Source organism: Podarcis pityusensis (assembly GCF_964106645.2).
Source record: "Podarcis pityusensis genome assembly, chromosome: 10".
Taxonomy (NCBI): Eukaryota; Metazoa; Chordata; class Lepidosauria; order Squamata; family Lacertidae; genus Podarcis; species Podarcis pityusensis.
The window spans coordinates 3,749,731-3,772,704 of NC_138035.1; the positions used below are offsets into that span (position 1 = coordinate 3,749,731).

Here is a 22,974-nt window from a genome sequence, read left to right on the forward strand (position 1 = left end):
GCTAAGCGAAAGCATCCGTTTCAAAGAGGCAAACGTGTATACTTTGTTACCACCCAGTGAGTTGTGTTGCAAAGGCTATTTGCAGAAAAGGCTCCTATTGTATCACCTGCGGCTACATACCAGAGTTTTTATCTTTTTGCGGAAATGTTTTCCTCTGGCTGAGACCATTTGGGGCTTTCAAGGTCAGCACCAACACTTTGAATGGTGATCAGAAACGGACCGGGAGCCAGTGAGGATTTCTTAGGACCCGTGTTCAGGGGCCAGCTGTTAGGGGGCCGTTCAGCTGCTGTCCAAAACTGAATGTATCCCTTGCCGGAAGTAATCCATAAACCTCTCCTCCTCCGCCTTCTCGGGATGCCATTGGTGCGCGATGCTCCGGCTCTCGAGAGAGGGAGAGGCGTGAGTTGGGTGCGCTCGGCTTGCCAAGGGTTAAACGGAAACGAGCTGGATTCCTAGACAGGAAAGTAAGACGGGGGGGGGCAGGGTCCTCCAGAGCGAAAGCCCAACCCCTCCCTTTCCTGCAAGAAGTCGGGCGTGTGGGGGTCCCCTTGGTTCGGCTCTGCAGAGGGGGCGCCTGCTGGGATCCGGTGAGTCTCCTCTCTCCCAGCATAGGGCGCATGGGGAGAGCGGGGGTCCCAGCGCTGCATGGCGAGAGGGGGGGGGCAAGTCAGGGCGCGGAGGGTCGCAGGAGGGCGGCAGCTCTGCTCTTCCTTTGCATGGATGCGCTGCTGGCCCCTTGGGGAGGGGTCTGGGGTCCAGGAGCGGGGAAATGCATGCAGAGAAACCCCATTCGGATGTATGGATCAGTCCCCTTTTATAACGCAGGCTGTCCGCGGATGGAAACATCCGGACATGAAATATACCCTGGTCCCTAAAATCTCACCTGTGCAAGGAAGGAAGACGGAGGGCAGAGAAGAGAAAGTGCTTCCTCTTGCAGGGCAGAGTAAAACCTGTGGAACTCCCTCCCACAGGAGGCAGAGGCCACCAATAAAGCTGGCGTTAAAAGAGGAGGAGGCCAATCCGTGGAGGAGGAGGAGGAGAGGGCGATGGGGGAATCCTCTGCCCTGTCTCCCGCATAGGAGGCAGCCCTATGGTCTGATCCTGCAGGCCTCATTTTCTCCTCCAGTGCTTAGTGTTGGGATGCAGCCAAGGAATTGGGGGCAAATGGCAGCCCCCCAGCTGTGCTGGGCGATCTCCAGTCCTTGGATCAGCATGAAACTGCGACCTGAGCTTCAACAGCCTTCAGAAGCTGGGCACGCACACTCAGCAGAGTAAACGCACAACAGAAGTGGCTGGAGAGGCATATGTGAGCAGATTTACAAGCAGTTTATTCAGCACACATCAGGACAAAGGAATCATGTCTCCTCTCCTTCATGTCCAAAGCAAGACAGCACCCCACCTGAAGCACCACTTTAGCTAATGAGGCCTCCTGCTGCTGCTGCCACACCGCCGGAGCACGATTTCTGTTCTCATCCTGAAGCAAAGTACTTAACCCGAGGTAATATTTCTGGGTTAGCGGTGTCTGTAACCTGAAGCGTCTGTAACCTGAGGTACCATTGTACACAAACAGAAGTTCCCAGCAAGCTGTGCTGGAGTGTAAACAGGCATGTGACACACAACAGTCATGCCTGTCCCTTAAGGTGAAATGGAAATATTCCATCTGGCTGCTGCATTTTCGGCCAGTTCCCGAGTCGCCTTCAAGGCAGTTCCACACAGAGCGCGTTGCAACCATCCCATCTGGTGCAGAGCAGAGAGGACCAGGGCCATGTCCTCTTTTTCCGAAAAGGTCTGTGGGGTGGGGAAGTAGCCTGAGCTGAACATGGGCCTCAAGCGACCATGATGGACCCAGGAGTGCCCTCAAGTATTCATCACTGGGGAGGGGGCATGTTAAGCAGTGTAACATCCTCATCATTACTGTTAGTTCCCTGTCTGTAATCCGAATCTCCTAGAGCAGATTACAAAATTTTAAAAACAGAAATAAAAACAGTTGAAAACACATTACACGCATAGAAAGGCGAGTCTCGCTTTATCTGCTTTTGCGTGCTGTCCTTTGACCCCACCCACATGTCATTTGGCCCTCAGGAGTTAGCCAGATAAGGGAATAAATGTGCTCTGAAATGGGTTTGGGCAGGAGAGCAACTCTTGAGGAACCCTGGGTTAGGACCCCCCCCCAAAAAAAACCCAATGCTCAGATAACACTCAGTACAAATGAGTCACTTGTCAATCACAGTTCTGACTTCATTCCATGACTGAAAACTCTGAAAGGCAGGAGCAACCAGGCTGATTCATCTCTCAGAAAGACCAACAGTTCCCTTCACATTTTGCATGGTCTCTTTCCCTCTAAGGGGGCTGGAGACTTACTGTATTTTTCTCTCCATAAGATGCACTTTTTCCCTCCTAAAAAGGGGAAATGTGTGTGCGTCTTATGGAGCGAATGCAGGCGGGAAACGCCCCCAAGAGTCGCACACACGCTCCGCGCGGCTCTTGCGGACTCTTCCCCGAGGAGGGAGTGACACGGCCAGTCAGTTCCTTCTCCCTCCTCGTAGAAAAGCCTGCAGGAGCCGTGCACCCTTTAAAGAGGGTGCGGCTCTTGCTGGCTTTTGTGGGAGGTGGGGGAAGGGACAGAGGGCAGCCCCTCAGTCCCTTCCCCCACCTCCCGGAAAAGCCCCCAAGAGCCACACTCACTAGCCGCGTGGAGCATGTGTGCAGCTCTTGGGGGCTGCTCCCTCCTGGGGAAAAGCCTGTAAGCACCACATACACGCTCCACGCGACTCGTGAAAGGGAGCGCTGAGCAGAGCCTGGGGTGCACATGGGCTCTGCTCAGCACTGTTGCTTTCTGAGGCCAAAGGAAAGGACTGGACCCAGATTAAAATAAGACACGAGGCTTTGACCGGCAAGGCTCTCGGAGGAAGTGTGTACACCACACCCCTCACCAGGCCATTTTATTAGCAAAAGAATCCTTTACACAGTGCTCGTAAGAACCAATCAGATTTCCTCTGAGCATTTAAACAAACCCCAAGTGGGGATAAAGTTAAACTATAAACACTAGTTAGGCATGCATACTTTGGAGTAAATGAATGAAAACTACAAAGGAGCACATTCAGCAATCAATACACATGATAAGAAGGATGGCCAGGAGGACAGTGATCATTATCACCTTAATGTGAAACCTGTTTCCTGGCCCTAAGGTTAACATCCTAAGATTAACATGTCAGAAAAGCTACACCGACAAAACTGCCCGTTGTCTTTGAGGACCCAGGACGCCTGCCTGTCTAAGTGTGTACGTGACTTGTGGAGAGAGAGAAATGGGCAGTAGAGGGAAAAGGGCATGAATGTAGAATCTTATGGGATTTAATCAGAAATTATCATCAATATATCAATCCCAGTCAACACAATGCATTCATCGTGGACACAATGGCTTGATGTATATTTTATAATTCCACATGGTAATCTCATCTGATCCCTACAAGCACTCCCTTTAAAATATATATTTTTTCTTGCATTCCCCTTCTAAAAACTAGGTGTGCCTTATAGTCAGGTGCATCTTATGGAGTGAAAAATACATTTTGCTTCTCCTTTCTAAAGAAACCTCAAGAGTCTGGGTTGTGGTACAGTCCAGAGCTGGCTCTTCCAAGACTCATACATACTTCCTCACGGAACATTTTTCTCTTCCAGGCAATAGGTCAGTTTTGTAACAGAACGATGTATTTGCTTTGTAGAATTTGCAAGGATCTCTAATTCAGACAGACAGAACTTGGCAGAAGATCAAGGGATTCCTTCATCTCTCTTGGAGTCTTCCTGAGAGCACAGATGGATGAGCAAGACTCAGTGGCCGTGAAGCAGGAAGAAGCCATGCCATCAGAACTGGGAGCAGTGGAGGATTCTGGGAAAAAACTGTGCAGAAGATCCTGGGTGAGGAGGACACTCTCCACTCAGAGGCTCAGAGCCAGCAGTTCAGGCAATTCTGCTTCCAGGAGGCCAAAGGACCTTGAGAGGTTTGCAGCCGACTCTACAACCTTTACCACCAATGGCTGAAGCCAGAAAGGCACACGAAAGCTGAGATGCTGGACCTGGTGATCTTGGAGCAGTTCCTGGCTGTCCTTCCACCAGAGATGGAAAGTTGGGTGAGGGAATGCGGAGCAGAGACCAGTTCCCAGGCAGTGGCCCTGGCCGAAGGTTTCCTCCTGAGTCAGGCAGAGGAGAGAAAGCAGGCAGAGCAGCAGGTGAGAGAGACTTTCCTCTGGATACCCCAAAGGGGCTCCTAACGTGGGTGAGGGTATCTGAAAATTCTCCATCCTTCTTTTGGAAAGCAGCCATTGAATGCTATCAGATTGCCCTTCAGTTTTTGCCTCTGTCATACCTTTTCGAACTCTTCTTCATATTCTCTGTTTTGAATCTTTGTTGCTATTCCAGAGACAGGATCTGTTTGCAGAAATGGGCCCAGATTCCTCTGAGACCAAAAGGATTCTGTTGGACACGAGAGTAAGGCTGCTGGGTAAGGAAGGAGTCCGTTCTCTGTTTGGTCCCTTTCTGTGGATATCAAAACGAATTCATGGGTTCTTGTCATCTTTTTTGGGGGGGAGACACTTGGGGCCAGGAGCACCAAGGAAGGGAGATGTATTTTTTAACCCAACTAAATTATGAAATGGGTCCAAATGTCCAGATGCACTCAGAAGGTGAGACTTTTTTGGGAGCAGCTGCAGTCCTGGCTTCCCACTTACCTCTGTCTCTTGCAGGTGACCAGATGATGCCAGCAAGACCTCCTCATCCATCTATTCCTGGTGGGGAAGGAGAAGCAACGGCTGTGGAAGCAGCTCAGGTAGAGGGAGGGGGCCCTGTGGGGAAGAGGGCTGAGGGGTGGGGCCGCCAGGGTGCCTCTGGCCCCCAAGGAATCTCTCTCCTCCTCTTGGCTTCTGTCCAAGCTTCTCTGAAGGCATCTTTGTCAAGGGCAGCCTAGACAGAAGCCAAGAAGCTGGGAATGCCATTCGAAAAACTTAATGTGCTGAGAATAAGGAACAGCCACCTTGCCTTAACTCGCCTTCTGATGGTCAATAGGATGATTCATAAGTCATTTGTAGTTTTATTTCTAGAGTTATCATTGAATGCTAAAATAGGCTTCAAAGCAGTTCATCAAGCCTAAAAAACAGTTCCCAGGATTCACCAGTTACATCAGTTGCACAATGGGGCTTTCCCTCCCTTCTCCTCCCCCCATGCACTTCTTGAAGTTGTCTTTTAGGGCATCAGAAGGGTCCCCCCCCCCAAGAACAGGACAAGGGGAGCAGAGAGGGGATCCTTCCATCTGGCATAGACAGAAGGATTTTAAGAATACAATGAAGAGTTCCTTCCATTTACACAAAGATTAATGTCCATCACTAAATCACACAAGAAAAGAATTCCACTAAGACATTAAAAGCAGCACCCACAGTTAAAACGTGCAGCAGGACGATCCCATTGAAACAAAACACCATTTAATGAGCAGAAAGAAACAGCAATGTGTAGCAGATAATCTTTCTGCTCTCTAAAGAGGACCTCTTCATTTCTCTCTTAGGGTCCAGTGTGCTTTGAAGATGTCGCTGTTCATTTCACAGATGAGGAATGGGTGTTGCTGGATCCTGACCAGAGAGCTCTGCATAAGGAAGTCATGGAGGAGAATCATGGGATCATGGCCTCTCTCAGTAAGGCTCCCTTGTGGATCCTAATCTCTCTTTGGAAATTCCATGCATATCTCTCTGTGATAAGGCTCCCTGGTTTCGATGGAGGTCAACAGGGCCACTTGCAGCATCTGGGATTCTAATACCCCCAAAATTGACCTTAAATGAAGGGCTATCAGCATGTTTTGACCGTGGACATGATGAAGCCAGCATAGACCTTGCTGAGAATGGAATGGGAACATGCTAGGAATTTGAGGATAGGAAAGCACATCTTTGTTTGACACTGTTGTGCCTTGTATTGCCCAAAATCTTCCTGACACAGAGTTTGTGGAAGGCATTGAGGGGTTGTTTCTGATGGTTGTAATTGTCCACAGTTCACTTCACAAAGCAGCTTGCTCAACACACAATCCTGATACACCTTCATCTTGGTATTGGTTAGCATCCCATTCACCCATACAGTGGTCCCTCGGGTTACAGACACTTCAGGTTACAGACGCTTCAGGTTACAGACTCCGCTAACCCAGAAATAGTACCTCGGGTTAAGAACTTTGCTTCAGGATGAGAACAGAAATTGTGCGGCAGCGGCATGGCGGCAGTGGTAGGCCCCATTAGCTAAAGTGGTTCCTCAGGGTAAGAACAGTTTCAGGTTAAGAACAGACCCCCAGAACAAATTAAGTTCTCTTTTTTTATTGATATTTTTTTATTGATATTACATATATAGACATATAGACATATACAAAATCCATTACATAACTTGCACATATTATATCCATTCCAGAAATCATAAGTATAATACAAAGTTGTTTTAGGCTCTGCCGAGCCTTGGACTTCCCTCCACTCCTTTGGTAAGTATCAGATAGGTTTTACAGTCACGTATTTTATCCCTTTTACTTCCTAATCACTTACTGTTAGAGTTATTTCAACCCCGCCAGTGTCGTCTGAAATTTAGTTCCAATATACGTCAAATATTTCTTCCAATTATCATGAAATTTCTGTTCGTCTTGATCCCTTAATCTTCCTGTTATTCTAGCAAGCTCGGCATAATTTATCACTTTGACCTGCCAATCACTTATATTGGGTATAACCTCCGTTTCCCAATTTTGTGCTAACATGATTCTTGCAGCTGTTGTGGCATATAGGAATAATATCTTATCTTCATTTTTAATTTCTTTACCCATCATTTCTAGCAGAAAAGCTTCAGGCTTTTTGGGAAAAGTATATTTAAATTTTTTTTTAAGTTCGTTAGAAATCAATTCCCAAAAGCCTTTCACTTTGCTGCATGACCACCACATGTGGTAGAAGTCACCACCTGCCTCTCCACATTTCCAGCATCTTTTGTTCTTCAACCTATAGATCTTAGCCAGCTTCACTGGTGTGTGATACCACCATTTTACACAGGTTTTCCCTTAGTGCCATACACGCCGTGAACTTCATATTAGTGTTCCACAATTCCAGCCACCTCTCAAAGTCGATGTTATAACCAATGTCTAGCGCCCATTTAGTCATGACCTCCTTCACCTCCTCGTCTTTTGCATACCACTCCAATAAGATATCATATATCCCAGACAATATTTTGTTCTCACCTTCTATAACTTCCACATTAAATTTAGATTTTTTGTCTTCAAATCCTAATTTCTTTTTGTCCTCTTTTAACAAATCATTTACCTGATGGTATTGCAGCCACCCTGTAAATGCGTTTTTTATCTCTTCGTACGGTCTGAGTTTAATGCCTTGATCAGTTTTCCGTGCAAGTTCTTCATAGGTGGCATTCTTCCCTTCCATATTGATTGTTTTGACAGTTAGAACCTCGGTGAAATCCACCAAGGTGTCTTCCTTTCCAATAGATCTTTCTTCCTTTCCCATGCTTGAAATATTGGTCCCCTAAAAATATGATTTAGAAAGCCTCTATGTACTTTCACCTTTTCGTACCACAGGTACGAGTGCCACCCGTACCTGTTATCGAAGCCTTCCAAATCCAAGGTGTCCCTATTTTCCAGTCTTATCCAATCTTTCAGCCACATTAAACACACCGCTTCATAATATAAACTTAAATCCGGCAGGGAGAAACCCCCTCTTTCTTTTTTATCTACCAATACTTTCATTTTTATTCGCGGTCTTTTTCCCTGCCAAATGAATCTCGCCAAGGCTCTTTGCCACTCTTTACATTGCTTTAACCCTTTAAGTACAGGAATGGTTTGAAATAAAAATAGCATTCTGGGCAGGACATTCATTTTGATAACCGCTATCCTCCCCAAAATGGATAGTCTCATTCTTTCCCAGATTTCTAAATCTTTCTTAATTTTCTTCCAAGTGACCTCATAGTTATCCTTGTATAAGTTAATGTTTTTAGCTGTAATCCACACTCCAAGATACTTCACCTTCTTTGCAGTCATAATCCCCGTCTTTTGTTCTAACTCTACAATATCCTCTTTGGTTAAATTTTTGGTCAACATTTTGGTCTTATTCTTATTAACTTTTAGGCCTGCCACAACCGAACTCTTCGAATTTTTGTAAGGCCTCTTTCACACTATACTTTGGGTCTAATGTTAATACAATGTCATCCGCAAAGGCTTTGATTTTGTATTCCTTAGTCCCTACTTTGACTCCTTTAACCTCTGTTGTTTCCCTCAGTCTCTTAGTAAGTACTTCCAATACTGTTATAAATAATAAAGGAGACAAGGGACAGCCTTGTCTAGTCCCTTTGGATATATCAAAAAATTCTGACGTAGTATTATTTATTACAAGTTTTGCTTTTTGCTCACGGTAAATAGCTTTGATACCTTTACTAAATCTTTCTCCTACCCCCATCATTTTCAAATTTTCTATCAGGAAACGCCAAGAAACATTATCAAATGCCTTTTCAGCATCAATGAATATCAGGGCCGCCTGTTTATTCTAGTTTCCAAATATTCAATGATATCTATCACATTTCTTACGTTATCCTTCAATTGTCTCCCTGGTAGGAAGCCCGTTTGGTCTTTATGAATTCTACTATTTAATACTTTTTAAAATCTTTCTGCCATTACCTCCGCGAACAATTTATAATCGTTATTTAATAATGAGATCGGCCTATAATTCTTCACCTCTAGGGCGTCGACATCTTTTTTAGGTATTAATGTAATATAAGCCTCCTTCCAGGTATTCAGCATCCTTCCTTCTTTTAAAATATTATTCATGACTTCACATAAAATTGGACATAGTTGATCACTTAATGTTTTGTAGTATTTGGCCGGTAAGCCATCCGGCCCTGGGGCTTTTCCAATTTTCTTTTTTTTTATTGCCTTCCTTATCTCATCTTCCATAATCATCTTGTTTAATAACTGTTTTTCTTCAGTTGCAATCTGTTGTAGATGATGTTCTCCCAGATAACGTCCTATTTCATAGTCTGTTTCCTTTTCTCTTTTATATAAGTCCTTATAGCATTTCTGAAATATCCTTTTTATTTCTTTTGGCTCTTCCAGTATCCTTTCTCCATCCCTTATCTTACAGATCATATTTTGCTTTTTCCTTTCTCTTAGTTGCCACACCAAGTATTTCCCTATTTTATTAGCTGATTCGAACCTCCAACCAGGTAGAACAGAAAAATTCCTTTCACTTCTATCTAGTCCATTAAATTATTTTCAGTCGTTACCTTGCCTCAGAATCCTTGTATTTTGTATCTGAGGTCTCTCCTCTACACCCACTTAGCAGCAACTTTGTTGCTTTCTCTCTCTCCCAGTCTCCCGCTATACTCCATTTTACTCTTACTGCCAGTAGTGGACTCCTTCTTCTTCTTTCATCCCACGTATTCTTTTCCGCTGGGTTCTTTAGTTAAATTTTCTGTTTATTATCAGCTTAGTTGCTTAAATTATTTCCCAGCTTTGGAACTGTTGTCGGAGGCTCACCGCTTTTCACACGGAGCCTGAGGCTTCACAACACGGAGTCTGTTGCTTCCCCTTCATGCTGCAGCTCTAACCCTGTAAAACGCTGACAACGCAGGAGAGCACAAGCAGCCTCGCTGGGTACTCTGTCCCCCAGGATAATCCTCCTGAGGTTTCGAGGTTAACGGAGCCTTCGTGACCTCCCTAGACCTCCGTGTTGTTTGAGACCCCCCCCCCCTGGAGGGCAGCCTTGCGCTCCTTCCCATGGCTGCGGTGACCCGGAAGTCCGCAGAACAAATTAAGTTCTTAACCAGAGGTACCACTGTACTCTTTTGGAGAGGTGAGCCGTTGCCGTAACTGCCTCACCAGTACCCTTATCCTGTCGGCATCAACGAAGAGGTTGTTGGTTTCTTAGGTAGACAAAATCATCCACTGCCTCCAGTGTCTGAAACTCGCATGGTGCTAGGCACATTTTGCAACAGGGAATGTCATAGACACAAGCAGTTTCTGAGCTCTGCTCACAGAATCTAATATTTCGGATTAAAACTGCAGAGTGGAAGGAAAGAAGGACCTTTTTCTGCCTCCCCACTTCCAGCTACTCTCTAAAGACTGAAGGAGAGACCTTCTTTAAAAATCAGGGGGGTGGGCAGGGGAAGGACTAGACCATGTGAAAAATGAACATTATTTCAGCTGCTGTTCATTCCTTTTCAGCTTTGTATTTTTGTCATAAGAGAGTGCATATGGACATTCCATTTTTGAGCCCATAACCTAGGTTTAAGGTCCTCTTTATTTTCTAGCTGTCCTATCTCTGTTTCTAACACTGACCGCCTCTAGTGTGTGGTCAGCAGTGTTGATGCATGGAATCCTTCCTCTATCACAAGGTTAGTGATCAATATTCAATACAGCGGCACTCCATTTCTTTCGGCAGCTCTAATCCATTTCTTTCTTCATTGCAGGTGGTGATGATTTGGAAATTGAGAGTGAGGATGTCCATGACAGAATCCACACAGTGGAGAAGCCATTGCCACTCTTGGAGTGTGGAGAGAGCTTCAGTCACAGCTCCCATTCAACTACCCACCAAAGAAATGCTATTGAGAAGAAACCCTCTCAGTTCTCTGAATGGCGGGAAACTTTCTGTTGGAATGAAAGCCTCACTTCACAGGAAATAATTCACACAGGGGAAGACCCGCTGAAATACTTGGAATGTGGAAAGAGCTTCAGTACGAGTGCACATCTCATTTCACATCAAATAACTCACAGCAGGGAGAAACCCTATCAGGGCTTGGATTGTAGGGAAAGCTTTAATACAAGCACAACCTTCCATAAACACCAGAGAATTCACAGGGGGGAGAAGCCATTTCAATGCCGAGAGTGTGGAAAGAGCTTCAGCCAAAGCACCCATCTCACAGCCCATCAAATAATTCATACAGGTGAGAAACCCTATCTGTGCTCGGAATGTGGGCGGAGCTTTAATCACAGGGCGAATCTCACGGCCCATCAACGAATTCACAGTGGTGAGAAACCCTATCAGTGCTCAGAATGTGGGAAGAGTTTCACTGTGAGCTCCGGTCTCGCTTCCCACCAAAGAATTCATACTGGGGAGAAACCCTATCAATGCATGAATTGTGGAAACAGCTTCAGTCAGAAGGCAAGTCTTATTTCCCATCAAAGAATTCACAGTGGTGAGAAACCCTATCAGTGCTTGGAATGTGGGAAGAGCTTCAGTCGGAATCAAAATCTCACTTCCCATCAAAGAATTCACACTGGTGAGAAACCCTATCAGTGCTCGGAATGTGGAAAGAGTTACTGCCATAGAGCCAATCTCACTTCCCACCAAAGAATTCACAGTGCTTGGAACGTGGAAAGAGCTTCTGTAAAAGCGCCCATCTCGCTACCCATCAAAGCATTCATACCGGGGAGAAATCCTATCAATGATTGGATTGTGGAAAGAGTTTCCTCCAGAGAGCCGATCTCACTTCCCACCAAAGAATTCACACAGGGGGAAAACCATATCAGTGCTTGGAATGTGGAAAGACCTTTAGTCACCGTGCCAATCTCGTGGCACACCCAAGAATTCACAGTGGTGAGAAACCATAACAGTGCTCCCAATGTGGGAAGAGCTTCACTGTGAGCTCCAGTCTCGCTTCCCATCAAAGAATTCAGAGTGGTGAGAAACCCTATCAGTGCATGGAATGTGGAAAGAGTTACTGCCATAGAGCCAATCTCACTTCCCACCAAAGAATTCACAGTGGTGAGAAACCATATCAGTGCTTGGAATGTGGAAAGGGTTTCTGCCAGAAAGCCAATCTCACTTCCCACCAAAGAATTCACACAGGGGAGAAACCATATCAGTGCTTGGAATGTGGGAGAAGCAAAGTCTCCCTTCCCATCAAATAATTCACAGTGGTAAGAAACCATATCAGTGCTTGGAATGTGAAAAGAGCTTCAGTAAGAGGACCAAGCTCATGGTCCATCAAAGAATTTATACAGGGGAGAATCATAGAATTTTAGACCTGCAGGAGACCCCTGGGTCGTCTAGTCCACTGCAGGACTCTCAGCTCAAGCTTTCATGACACATTGCCTTCTCCTTACAACTTCTCCTTACAAACCTCCAAGGAAGGAGAGTCCACAACCTTCCAAGAGCATCTCTAATTTGAAGCCATTGGTTTGGGTCGCAGCCTCCAGAGCTGGTGAAAACAAGCTTGTTCAATCTTCCACGTGATAGTCCTTCCTGTTCCTCAGAAGGCTTGGTTTCCCAACTCTTAATTGTCTTGGTCACCCCCCCCCCTCTGCACACCTTCCAGCTTGTCAAAATCCTTCTTAAATTGGGGCACCCAGAACTGGACACAGGACTCCAGGTGTGGTCTGAATAAGGCGGAAGAAATTGGGGCTGTTACTTCTCTTGATCTGGACACTTGACTTCTTTGGACGCAACCTAGAATAACAGCCTTTTTTGCTGCTGAATCATACTGTTGACTCATGTTAGTCTAAGACCCCTTTTCCACATGTACTACTGGCAAGCCCGGTATCCCCCATCTTATATTTGTGCAGCAAATTCTTCTTGCCTAAGAGCAGAATCTTACCTTTCTTCTTAGTGAAATTTATTGGATGCCTTTATATACCACCTGTTTCTTCAAGAAGCTCAGTGAGGTGTTAAGTCGTTCTCCCCCTCATTGTTTAATCCTGACAACAACCCTGTGAGGTAGGTTGGGCTGTGAAGCCATCACCCAGTGAGCTTCATGGCTGAGTGGGTGTTTGAACCCATGTCTCCCAGGTCCTAGTCCAAAACTCTTAAGCACTGCACCCCACTGGCTCTCGAATGAGACTCTTGGAAAGTGCATGCATGCGCATTTACTTAAAGTTTCAGTGCAATGTCTTGGTGTTTGTAGTTAAAGTTTTATACGCATGTATCAATGACATTAATATATTAATGGTAATTACAGTAGAAGAGTAAATTTTAGGAAATGCTAGACGGCGATAGGGTTAGTTTGGAATGCTGGGGTTGAAAAATTGAACCATTTCCACATGAATCACAACAAGATCTAAAATATAAATACAAAACGGCAACAGCAACAACCCCCGAAAAAGCCCCATGTCATGTATTGATGAAGTTGTTAGAAAATTTATTATGGGAAAGGGGGTAAAAGTCTTAAATGTTCATGCAACCATCTTCACAGGGTTGCTACTCTTTGTGTGAATGAACCTTGTTGCTACAAATAATGATCAGGTCTACTGTTTTGCTCCTTTAATTTGCCTGGATTCTCCTTCTTTGCTGACCCCGGAGGGACCGCGGGGTGTGGCCCCCTGGGAAGCTGGGCAGCGGAGGAAATCAGCACCCCAGGATTTTTTCCTTCTCAGTGCTTTTCCACCTGAGCCGCTTACCTAAAAGCTTGACACCCCGCAATGAGACAGGATTGTGTCCCTGCCCTCAGCAAACAAAATAGCTCCCCCTCCCAAGATACTGAGGTGCCCTGAGGGCTGTGCGGGACCCCCAGTCATTGAAATGAAAAGGGGAGAGGCTCAGGAAAGTTTCAGGGAGCAGGCAGGGAGGGGGCAGCACAGGCTCCAGAAGCTCCGTCTCGCTCATTCCTCCACACTACTCCCCCCCCCAATTGCACCTGCCTCCCCCCCCCATGGCTCCTTCACAAGTGTGGGGAAGCTGCGCCCCCTCTGCCCCCCGTCACAGTTCCTTTAAGATCCCAAGTTGCAGGGAGAAGGTTCACCTGCAGCGAAGCAAAATGCAGCTGCCCTGGCCGAGTGAAGCCAGGCTGGGGGGCACCGTGGGGACTCCAGAAATGTGCCCCTAGAAGAAATGTGCCTCCCCAGTTGGAGGCAGCCCTCTTTCTGAAGCACCAAGAGAGTAAACGGACAGTTCTCTGAATGGAGAGGAGCAGAAAGCGGAGTCCCCTCAAGATCAGTATTGGTACCTGTGGCTTTTCAACTTGTTCACAAATGATCTAGACTTAGGAGGGTGCAGGGAGGGGGCAAAGTTTGCTGATGGCAGTAAATTGCCAAGGGTTGTTCAAAGAAAGAGAGATTACAAGGAGCTCGGAAAGGACTTCTCCAAATGGGTTGAATTGGCAGAAAATACAGTTCATTGTCAATGAGATTAAAGTGATGTATGTTGGGACAAAAAAATACCTCTTAATATCATATACAGGCTCATGGGGTCTGAAATGGATCTCTCTGTGTGCTTTAGGAGACCAGGGGAGAGGGGAGCTGGTCACAGCAGGAGGGGGAGTCTCCCTGGATGCTTCAGCTGATGGCCTCCTCTGATGGTCTCCTGCCCCCCTTCTCCTCCCTCTGAATCTGAACAGCTCTCTGCCCCAGCCTCTTCCTGCTCACCAAACACTGTTCCCTCCTCAGCTTGCAACACCTCCCCTCCCATTCTGCTCCCTTTTCTCCCTCTTTCTGCTCATCGCCATCCCACCACCAGTCCCTGGGCTCTGAGCCTTCTTCCCTTTTGTGTTCCCCAGCTGGTGCCTCCCCCCCCCCCTGCACCCCTCCAGTCCATGACAACAGCAGCAACAACAAAAGTAAAATCAGTATGATAGTAATATGCACTGTGGGCCTCTGGTAGGAAAACTCCCTAGTAGCATGACTGAATAAAAACTTCTGGGACTAAGGAAAAGTACTATCTTCCCCAAACCCCAGAATAAGCAGGAACTCTGGGGTTGCCCCATGGGGTTCAAGAGTGAAGATGGGCCCATCAGGAGACTTCCCTGGTCCCTGCAGCCCCTCCATTCCCCTCTTGCAATAAGGCTTGGGGGAAATCTCCCATTAAATTACAGCATTTCAAGTTTTTTTCAGAATGCTTAGGAGGCAGGGATGAAGTTCTGGTGAAGAAGCAGTGCTTGGAGATCATGCGGTGGGGGGGGGGGGTGACAGAGTTTGGTGCAAAAACCGTCTTGCATGCTTGAGTAGAGCAACTCCAGGGCAGCAGGACTTCTTCAGTAATAGTTTACTGAGCTTTCAAAGCATACAGTTCTCACTGGGTCCCCAGTGAGGCACAAAACTTTGCTCCTGAGAGCAAATCCAGTTTCAGCAGTAAAAAAAATAGAGCACACAGGATAGCTAAGTCAGGCACACACACCGGCAGAAGGGAGCAAGGGAGGAAAGAGGCTGGAAGGACACAGGGCAATGGAGGTGTGTCTTTCGCTTCCTGTCGCCTGGGAGGGAAGTCAGGAACTCGGCATCTGCAGGGGCTTCACGAAGCAAAGCTTTCTTCTTTTTTTCAAAAAAAATTATTCATTTTATAACACAAATAAAGAACACAAACAGAAAAACAAACAATGCAAACAGATTATTCTCTTATCCTTATTTCTCTAGTTACAGATAGGTAGCCGTGTATTCTCTAAATGTTTCTCTAAACATTGTTAGGTGGGCTTCTCCAAGTCCCACCTATCTGATTTTCATTTTACTTCTTCTTTAGCAGTTTACATATATCATAGTTTCTAACCATCTTTTTTTTAATCACACTTAAATTAACTTCACATTTTATCGCTTACAAATAATATTATTTTAAAATACACTATCTTCTACTTCTAACCCTACAGCCTATATCCACTTCCAAAGCTATTCTAAGATTTAAATATTAACATATTTTTTTCAAATATTCCTTAAGCTTCTTCCAATCTTCTTCCACCATCTCTTCTCTCTGGTCTCAGAGTCTCCCGGTCAGTTTGGCAAATTCCATGTAGTCCATCATCTTCATCTGCCATTCTTCGATAGTTGGTAAATCTTGTTTCTTCCAATTCCTTTTTCCACAATTTCTCCCAATCACCATCATGATATTGTGCCCCACATCCCTGGCCCATTCAATCATTACAGATTTCACTTGTTTATCTCTCATATGCCATTCCAGCAATAAATTATACATCTTAGATAGGTATTTTGTTTTTGTATCTAATAATTCCATTTCTAGTTTGGATTTCTCTGTTTGAAAACCAATTTTCTTATCCATTTTAAACATTTCATTTATCTGGATGTACTGGAACCAATCATCTAATTTATCTTTCAACGGATCATAAGATTTTAATCTAAATTGGTCCCCTACTTCCATCAAACTATCATTATACTTCAACCATGTATCTTTCATATTCAACCTTTTATGGGTCTTAGCTTCCAATGGTGATATCCATCTGGGTGTTTTCCTTTCTAACAAATCCCTGTATCTTATCCAAACATCATCCAAAGATTTTCTAATTATATGATTTTTAAATCCTTTGTGAGCTTTTAGCTTGTCATACCATAAATATGCATGCCAACCAAATACATTATCAAAACCTTCCAAATCCAAAACATCTGTATCTTCCAATAAAAACCATTGTTTCAGCCAGCAAAAGGCTGCAGCTTCAAAGTAAATCCTTAAATCTGGCAGGGAGAAACCCCCTCTCTTTTTTACATCTGTTAATAATTTAAACTTAATTCTGGGGTTTTCCCCCTGCCAGATAAATTTAGATAATATCTTTTGCCATTCCTTAAAACAATTCAACTTATCAATGATAGGGAGTACTTGGAACAAAAATAACACCTTAGGCAATACATTCATCTTTATCGCAGAAATTCAGCCCAGCAAAGATAGTTTCAACCTTGTACAAATATCCAAATCTCTTTTGATATCTTTCCATAACTTTTCATAGTTGTCTTTGTACAAATGCATTTTTTGCAGTCATATTTACACCCAGATATTTCACCTTTTTCACAAACTTCAGCCCTGTGGGTTCCTCTAAATTAAGTTTTTCATGTATCATTATTTCCCTCCCTAAAACTTTGGTTTTATTCTTATTCAATTTGAAACCTGCAACTTGTCCGAACTGTTGAATTATCTTCAGTGCTTTGATTGCACTGATCTCAGGGTCCTGTAAAGTCAATACCAAATCATCAGCAAAGACTTTTAACTTATATTGTTTAGTTCCCACTACTATGCCTTTAACTTCCTCATCATTCCTTATCCTATTCAGCAGCACCTCTAGGACAGAAATAGAAAGCAGGGGGGAAAGTGGGCACCCTTGCCTGGTTCCCTTCTCAATCCTAATTTCTTCTGAGACCACATTGTTAATTATAATTTTTGCTTTCTGCTCCAAGTAAATTGCATTAATACCATTGAAAAAATTTTGACCGATCCCCATATTACACAAGTTCTGTTTCATAAAACTCCGAGAAACATTATCAAAGGCTTTCTCTGCATCAATAAACATAAACATTGCTTTAGGATTCTTTTTTGCCTCTAATCTTTCCAGCACATTCCTAATATTATCTTTCATATGCCTCTCAGATAAAAAACCTGACTGATCTTTATGTATGTGCTTATTCAAAATCTTCTTCAATCTTGTAGCCAAAATATTTGCAAATATTTTATAATCCACATTCAACAAGGAAATTTGTCGCTGATTCCTTACTTGAGCTCTATCTGTATCTGGTTTGGGTATCAGAGTGATCAGAGTCTCTTTCCAGGACTCGGGTGCTTTGTCCCCCTTTAATATTTTGTTACAAACATCCATCAATGGTTGTATCAGCCAATCCTTAAATATTTTATAATACTTGGAAGTTAAAGCATCAGGTCCCAGTGCTTTGCCTATTTTCATTTGGGCAATTGCCCCTTCAACTTCTTGTCTTGTAACCAGTTCATTTAGTAGGCTTGTTTTGTCCGCTGGAATTTTCTGCAATCCATTTTTGTCCAAAAACTGTTCCATTTTATCCATTTTTCCTTTATGTAAAGCTGCTTATAGTACTTTTGAAAACATTTTCTAATCTCTGTTGGGTTCTCAATATTCTTACCATCCTCCATAATATTAATTATTGTACTCTCCTTCTGTCCCCAAGCCAATAATTTTCTGCATTTATTTGCCGATGCAAAAGTATTTTGTTTCATCAATATAATTTTCCATTCAATTTCTTGGTTTACTATTTGTGAAGACTAAGATTGTAATGCTTTAATTTCCTTTTGAATCTGTTGATTTTTTGGGTTACATCTTAGCTTTTTCTCTTTCTCCTTTGAGACAGAACTTTTTCCTTTTGCTCATTCTGTGCTTCCTTCCTGATAGAATTCTGTTGAATCAAAATACCTGGCATTACCACTTTACTTGCACCCCTTGCTTCAATTCCAGGATTCAGGTTCAATCCAAAATAGTCCTTTAGGATCTTTTGAGCTTTATTTACGATCAATTCATTTCTCAGTAAAACATCATTCATCTGCCATCTAAAAGTACCCTGTAGAGACAATTTTAACTCTGTCAACACAGCATTACGATCAGAACAAGTCCTTGGGCAAATCTCTGATTTAGTGACTCTTATGGTCAGGTCTTTAGTTAGCTGTCAGGGAATTGGAGGCTGCAAAAGAGCTGAGGGGGAAGCAGAGAGGCAAGAGTATCTGGTGGCGTGGGAAGGGGCCCCTAGTTCAGAGAATACCTGGGTCCCGGAGAGTTGTATCACTGATGAGGGTCTAGTGGAGGAGTTCCACAATTTCTTCCCCGACAAACCCAAACCCCGGGGTAGATTTTTCGAACAGGTGTTCGGGCCGACGGACGATGAAGAGGATTTCGAGGGATTCCCACCATCTGACGAAGAGGAAGAAGAAGAGGAAAGTGTCTATTGGGAAACACGAGGAACTGTGGGTTTGAGGGAGGACTGGAGGATGGTTTTTGAAGATATGGATGAGAAGGAGGGTAGTTTTCCAGGCTTCACCCCCGCCACTCCGGAGAAGGGTAAATTGGGGATGGTCGATTCTCCCGAGGGGGAGGGGGCCTTTGAGGAGGGGGTGGATGTCAGGGAATTGGAGGCTGCGAAAGAGCTGAGGGGGAAGCAGAGAGGCAAGTACAGAGAGCCCATGCCGGTAATTAGCAGTTTCTCTTCCACGTCAGAGGAGGAAGCTGGGAGGGGGGAGCCAGTACTGGGAACCAGCCACTCACAGAGCAGAGGAAGCAAGAGGCGTGGGCTCAGGAAATGGGCTTGCTGGGGGAGGCGTAAAAAAAGTCAGACGATTCATCTGACTCCGAGAGATGAAGTGTGTCTTTGAACTCTTGTAACTGCTTTGAAGCTTAGCAATAAATCTCTTGTACAGAGATGGCTGTGTGCCCGGAGCATTATCTCAGCTAGCTTGTCAGCACAACCCCTACATTAGCCATATATAATCCAAACGTAAAAGGTACACACAATACAGTCCTTTTGATGTTGGAAGAATTGACCGCTAATGCCTCACAGTCTCGCAGCTTCGTATAATCACAGGAAGCTTTTTCTCCGATGTGTCGCAGCTCCAACCCCCTCGTTCTCGGAGCTCAAAAGCAGAACTTTCCAGGGAGGGGGGAGCCCACTTTTGACACCTGCCAGATTCCATGTCCTCAAAATGCTCGATTTGAGGTTTTCCCGGGGGTCTGCTGCGCTGGAGCAGTTTCCCCTGCCTTTGATATACCGAGGTCTCCTCCGATAAAGAGATCTCCAACTGTGATGGCGAGCGATCAACCAGAAGCCCTTCATGAAGCAAAGCTTTCTGCCGGCTGCTTTGAGGCAAATGTGCATCCCAGAAACACACACTAATAATAATAATAATAATAATAATAATAATAATAACAATAAAGATATTATTATTATTATTATTAGTATTGCCATATCCATTGTTTTCCAAAGGTTATCACAATGTAGTCTAGAAACTGGTATAGGATGAGATCAATATATGCCCAGCCCTAATCCTCACTCACCACCAGAAATACAGATTCACCCTCTCCCCCTCACTATCAAAAGGTACCTTACATCTAAAATTATACTCATTATTGTGGGACATTACCTTCATTATTTCATTACTATACAGTTTTACATATAAACACCAGAACAAATACATGACACGCTTTGAAGATGGATTTTCTGCTGAGTTCATTGGTGTGAAGAAGAGTAAACTCTGAAAGGAACACGTTCCTCACTCCATACATTTAAATGGGTTCTCCACTCTGAGAAGAAGAGGAGTTTGGATTTGATATCCCGCTTTATCACTACCCGAAGGAGTCTCAAAGTGGCTAACATTCTCCTTTCCCTTCCTCTGTGAGGTGAGTGCTGCTGAGACAATTCAAAGAAGTGTGACTGGCCCAAGGTCACCCAGCAGCTGCATGTGGAGGAACGGAGACGCAAACACGGTTCCCCAGATTACAAACCACTCTTAATACACTACACCACACTGGCTCTTAGATGTTCCTTAAACACTCCATTATAACTAAAGCACTTTCTGCAATCTTTCCCTTTAAACAGCTTCTCCTCTTTGAGGGTTGATGGGTTTGTAGGGTGTCAACTGTTAAAGTTCTTCCTGTCCATGAGTCTGTAGATGTAGGATTCCACTAGGACTGAACCTCTACCTACTTTCCTGATATTTATATGGTTTGTCTTTTGTGTGAGTTTGTTGACATAAATCAAGGCTTCCACTCTGACTGAAGCTCCTTCCGCAGTCCATACATTTAAACAGTTTCTGCCCTGTGTGTCTGCTGATGTGTTCTAAGATTTCCATTTTGACTGAAGTTCTTTCCACACTCCATACATTTAAATCGTTTCTTACCGATGTGAGTCTGTTGATGTACTCTCAGGTTTCCACTATAACTGAAGCTCTTTCCACACTCCATACATTTAAAAGGTTTCTCTCCTGTGTGAGTCCGTTGATGTTGTCTAAGGTGTGCACTCTGACTGAAGTTCTTTCCACACTCAATACATTTATATGGTTTCTGCCCTGTATGAGTCCGTTGATGTATTCTAAGGTGTCCAATCCGAATGAAGCTCTTTCCGCACTCCATACATTTCAATGGTTTCTCCCCTGTATGACTCCGTTGATGTATTCTAAGGTTTCCAATCTGAATGAAGCTCTTTCCACACTCCATACATTTAAATGGTTTCTCCCCTGTGTGAGTTCGTTGATGTGTTCTAAGGCTTCCACTATCACTAAAACTCTTTCCACACTCCATGCATTTAAATGGTTTCTCCCCTGTGTGAGTCAGTTGATGTTGTCTAAGGTTTGAATTGAAACTGAAGCTCTTTCCACACTCCATACATTTAAATGGTTTCTCTCCTGTGTGAGTCCGTTGATGTTGTCTAAGGCCTGCATCGTAACTAAAGCTCTTTCCACACTCCATACATTTAAATGGTTTCTCTCCTGTGTGAGTCCGTTGATGTGATCTAAGGCTTCCACCATAACTAAAGCTTGTTCCACACACTATGCATTTAAATGGTTTCTCCCCTGTGTGAGTCCGTTGATGTGATCTAAGGCCTGCATCGTGACTGAAGCTCTTTCCACACTCCATACATGTATATGGTTTTTCCCCTGTATGAGTCCGTTGATGTATTCTAAGGTTTCCAATCTGAATGAAGCTCTTTCCACACTCCAAACATCTAAATGGTTTCTCACCTGTGTGAGTTTGATTGTGTAAAGTTAGGTGCGCATTTTGACTAAAGCTCTTTCCACACTCCATGCATTTAAATGGTTTCTCCCCTGTGTGAGTCAGTTGATGTTGTCTAAGGTTTGAACTGAAACTGAAGCTCTTTCCACACTCCATACATTTAAATGGTTTCTCTCCTGTGTGAATATGTTGATGTTTTCTAAGGCTTCCACTATCACTAAAGCTCTTTCCACAAGCCATGCATTTAAATGGTTTCTCCCCTGTATGCGTCCGTTGATGTATTCTAAGGGTTCCACTATCACTAAAGCTCTTTCCACACTCCATGCATTTAAACGGTTTCTCCCCTGTATGTGTACGTTGATGTATTCTAAGGTTTCCAATCCGACTGAAGGTCTTTCCACACTCCATACATTCATATGGTTTCTCCCCTGTGTGAGTCCGTTGATGTGATCTAAGGCCTGCATCGTAACTGAAGCTCTTCCCACACTCCATACATTCATATGGTTTCTCCCCTGTGTGAGTCCGTTGATGTGATCTAAGGCCTGCATCGTAACTGAAGCTCTTCCCACACTCCAAACATTCATATGGTTTCTCCCCTGTGTGAGTCCGTTGATGTGATCTAAGGCCTGCATTGTAACTGAAGCTCTTCCCACACTCCATACATTCATATGGTTTCTCCCCTGTGTGAGTCCGTTGATGTGATCTAAGGGTTGTATTGGAACTGAAGCTCTTTCCACACTCCACACATTTAAATGGTTTCTCCCCTGTGTGAGTTTGTTGATGTATTCTAAGTGTATCTCTTCGACGGAAACTCTTTCCACACTCCATACATTTAAAAGGTTTCTCCTCTTTGTGTGTCTGTGCATGTAACTTAAGGTGTGCCCTCTGACTGAAGTTCTTCCCACAGTCCATACATTCATATGGTTTCTCCCCTGTGTGAGTCTTTTGGTGTAATTTAAGGTTTCCATTCTGACTGAAGCTCTTCCCACACTCCCTGCATTTGAATCCTTTCTTACCCATGGGAGTCCGCTGATGTATTCTAGGTTTTTCACTATCTGTGAAACTCTTTCCACACTTCAAATCTTTAAAAGGTTTCTCTCCTGTGAGTTAGTTGATGTGAGCTATGTGTGCTCATTCAGTGAAGCATATTCCACATTTCGCACATTTCAATGTCTATTCCTAATGAAATGAAAGGTTCTCCGTCCCCCGGAATTCTGACGTTCTTCTGTAACACCTTCTTCAGAGTGGGCAGAGAGGAAGTCCTTTTTGGATTCCAAGGAAGAGAACAAAGGGAAAAGAACAAATCAATCACCATTAGCCCCTTCTATTATTTCAACATCTCCTACATTCCCCCTCTTCCTACCCATGTTCTCAATTTTTATGAAATAATAATAATAATAATAATAATAATAATAATAATTTATTATGTATACCCTGCCCATCTGGCTGGGCTTCCCCAGCCACTCTGGGCAGCTTCCAGAAAAACATTAAAATACTGTAATACATCAAACATTAAAAGCTTCCCTAAAAAGGGCTGCCTTCAGATGTCTTCTAAATGTCTGGTAGTTGTTTATCTCTTTGACATCTGGTGGG

At 44.1% G+C, this 22,974-nt stretch overlaps 3 protein-coding genes across 9 annotated transcripts in view; 1 reads left to right on the plus strand and 2 right to left on the minus strand.

The window, feature by feature from the left end:
• The window catches only part of LOC308486279 (uncharacterized protein), an 80,009-nt gene that overhangs the window by 9,696 nt on the left and 47,339 nt on the right, over window positions 1-22,974 (minus strand). The gene's annotated exons all lie outside the window — the stretch shown is intronic.
• LOC308486307 (uncharacterized protein) lies at window positions 191-13,260 on the plus strand. Of its 4 annotated transcripts, none has more exons than XM_081023033.1 (6): window positions 191-464; window positions 3,975-4,223; window positions 4,414-4,495; window positions 4,737-4,819; window positions 5,549-5,675; window positions 10,468-13,260. In XM_081023033.1, exons 2-6 carry the CDS (start codon window positions 4,062-4,064, stop codon window positions 11,640-11,642), a joined length of 1,629 nt encoding a protein of 542 aa, XP_080879159.1. In that variant the 5' UTR covers window positions 191-464; window positions 3,975-4,061; the 3' UTR covers window positions 11,643-13,260. The 4 variants fall into 4 exon arrangements, with proteins under 4 accessions (XP_080879159.1, XP_080879158.1, XP_080879157.1 ...); XM_081023032.1 differs by lacking the exon at window positions 191-464 and adding an exon at window positions 567-587 and having other exon boundaries at window positions 3,720-4,223; XM_081023031.1 differs by lacking the exon at window positions 191-464 and having other exon boundaries at window positions 3,505-4,223.
• Window positions 19,566-22,974, minus strand: part of LOC308486258 (uncharacterized protein) — a 32,451-nt gene continuing 29,042 nt past the window's right edge. For all 4 annotated transcript variants that reach the window (XM_081022868.1, XM_081022869.1, XM_081022867.1 and 1 more), the window contains one exon: window positions 19,566-22,643. In XM_081022868.1, coding sequence (XP_080878994.1) covers window positions 20,452-22,401 — 1,950 coding nt within the window. In that variant the 5' untranslated portion in view covers window positions 22,402-22,643 and the 3' untranslated portion in view covers window positions 19,566-20,451. The remainder of the gene's footprint in view (window positions 22,644-22,974) is intronic.

Excerpts from the sequence above, each read along its gene's own strand:
- LOC308486307 (XM_081023033.1), top strand. The coding sequence starts at position 4,062 with ATGCTGGACCTGGTGATCTTGGAGCAGTTCCTGGCTGTCCTTCCACCA. Across the intron at positions 4,496-4,736 it reads CACGAGAGTAAGGCTGCTGG|GTGACCAGATGATGCCAGCA; the intron begins GTAAGGAAGGAG and ends TGTCTCTTGCAG. Across the intron at positions 5,676-10,467 it reads TGGGATCATGGCCTCTCTCA|GTGGTGATGATTTGGAAATT; the intron begins GTAAGGCTCCCT and ends TCTTCATTGCAG.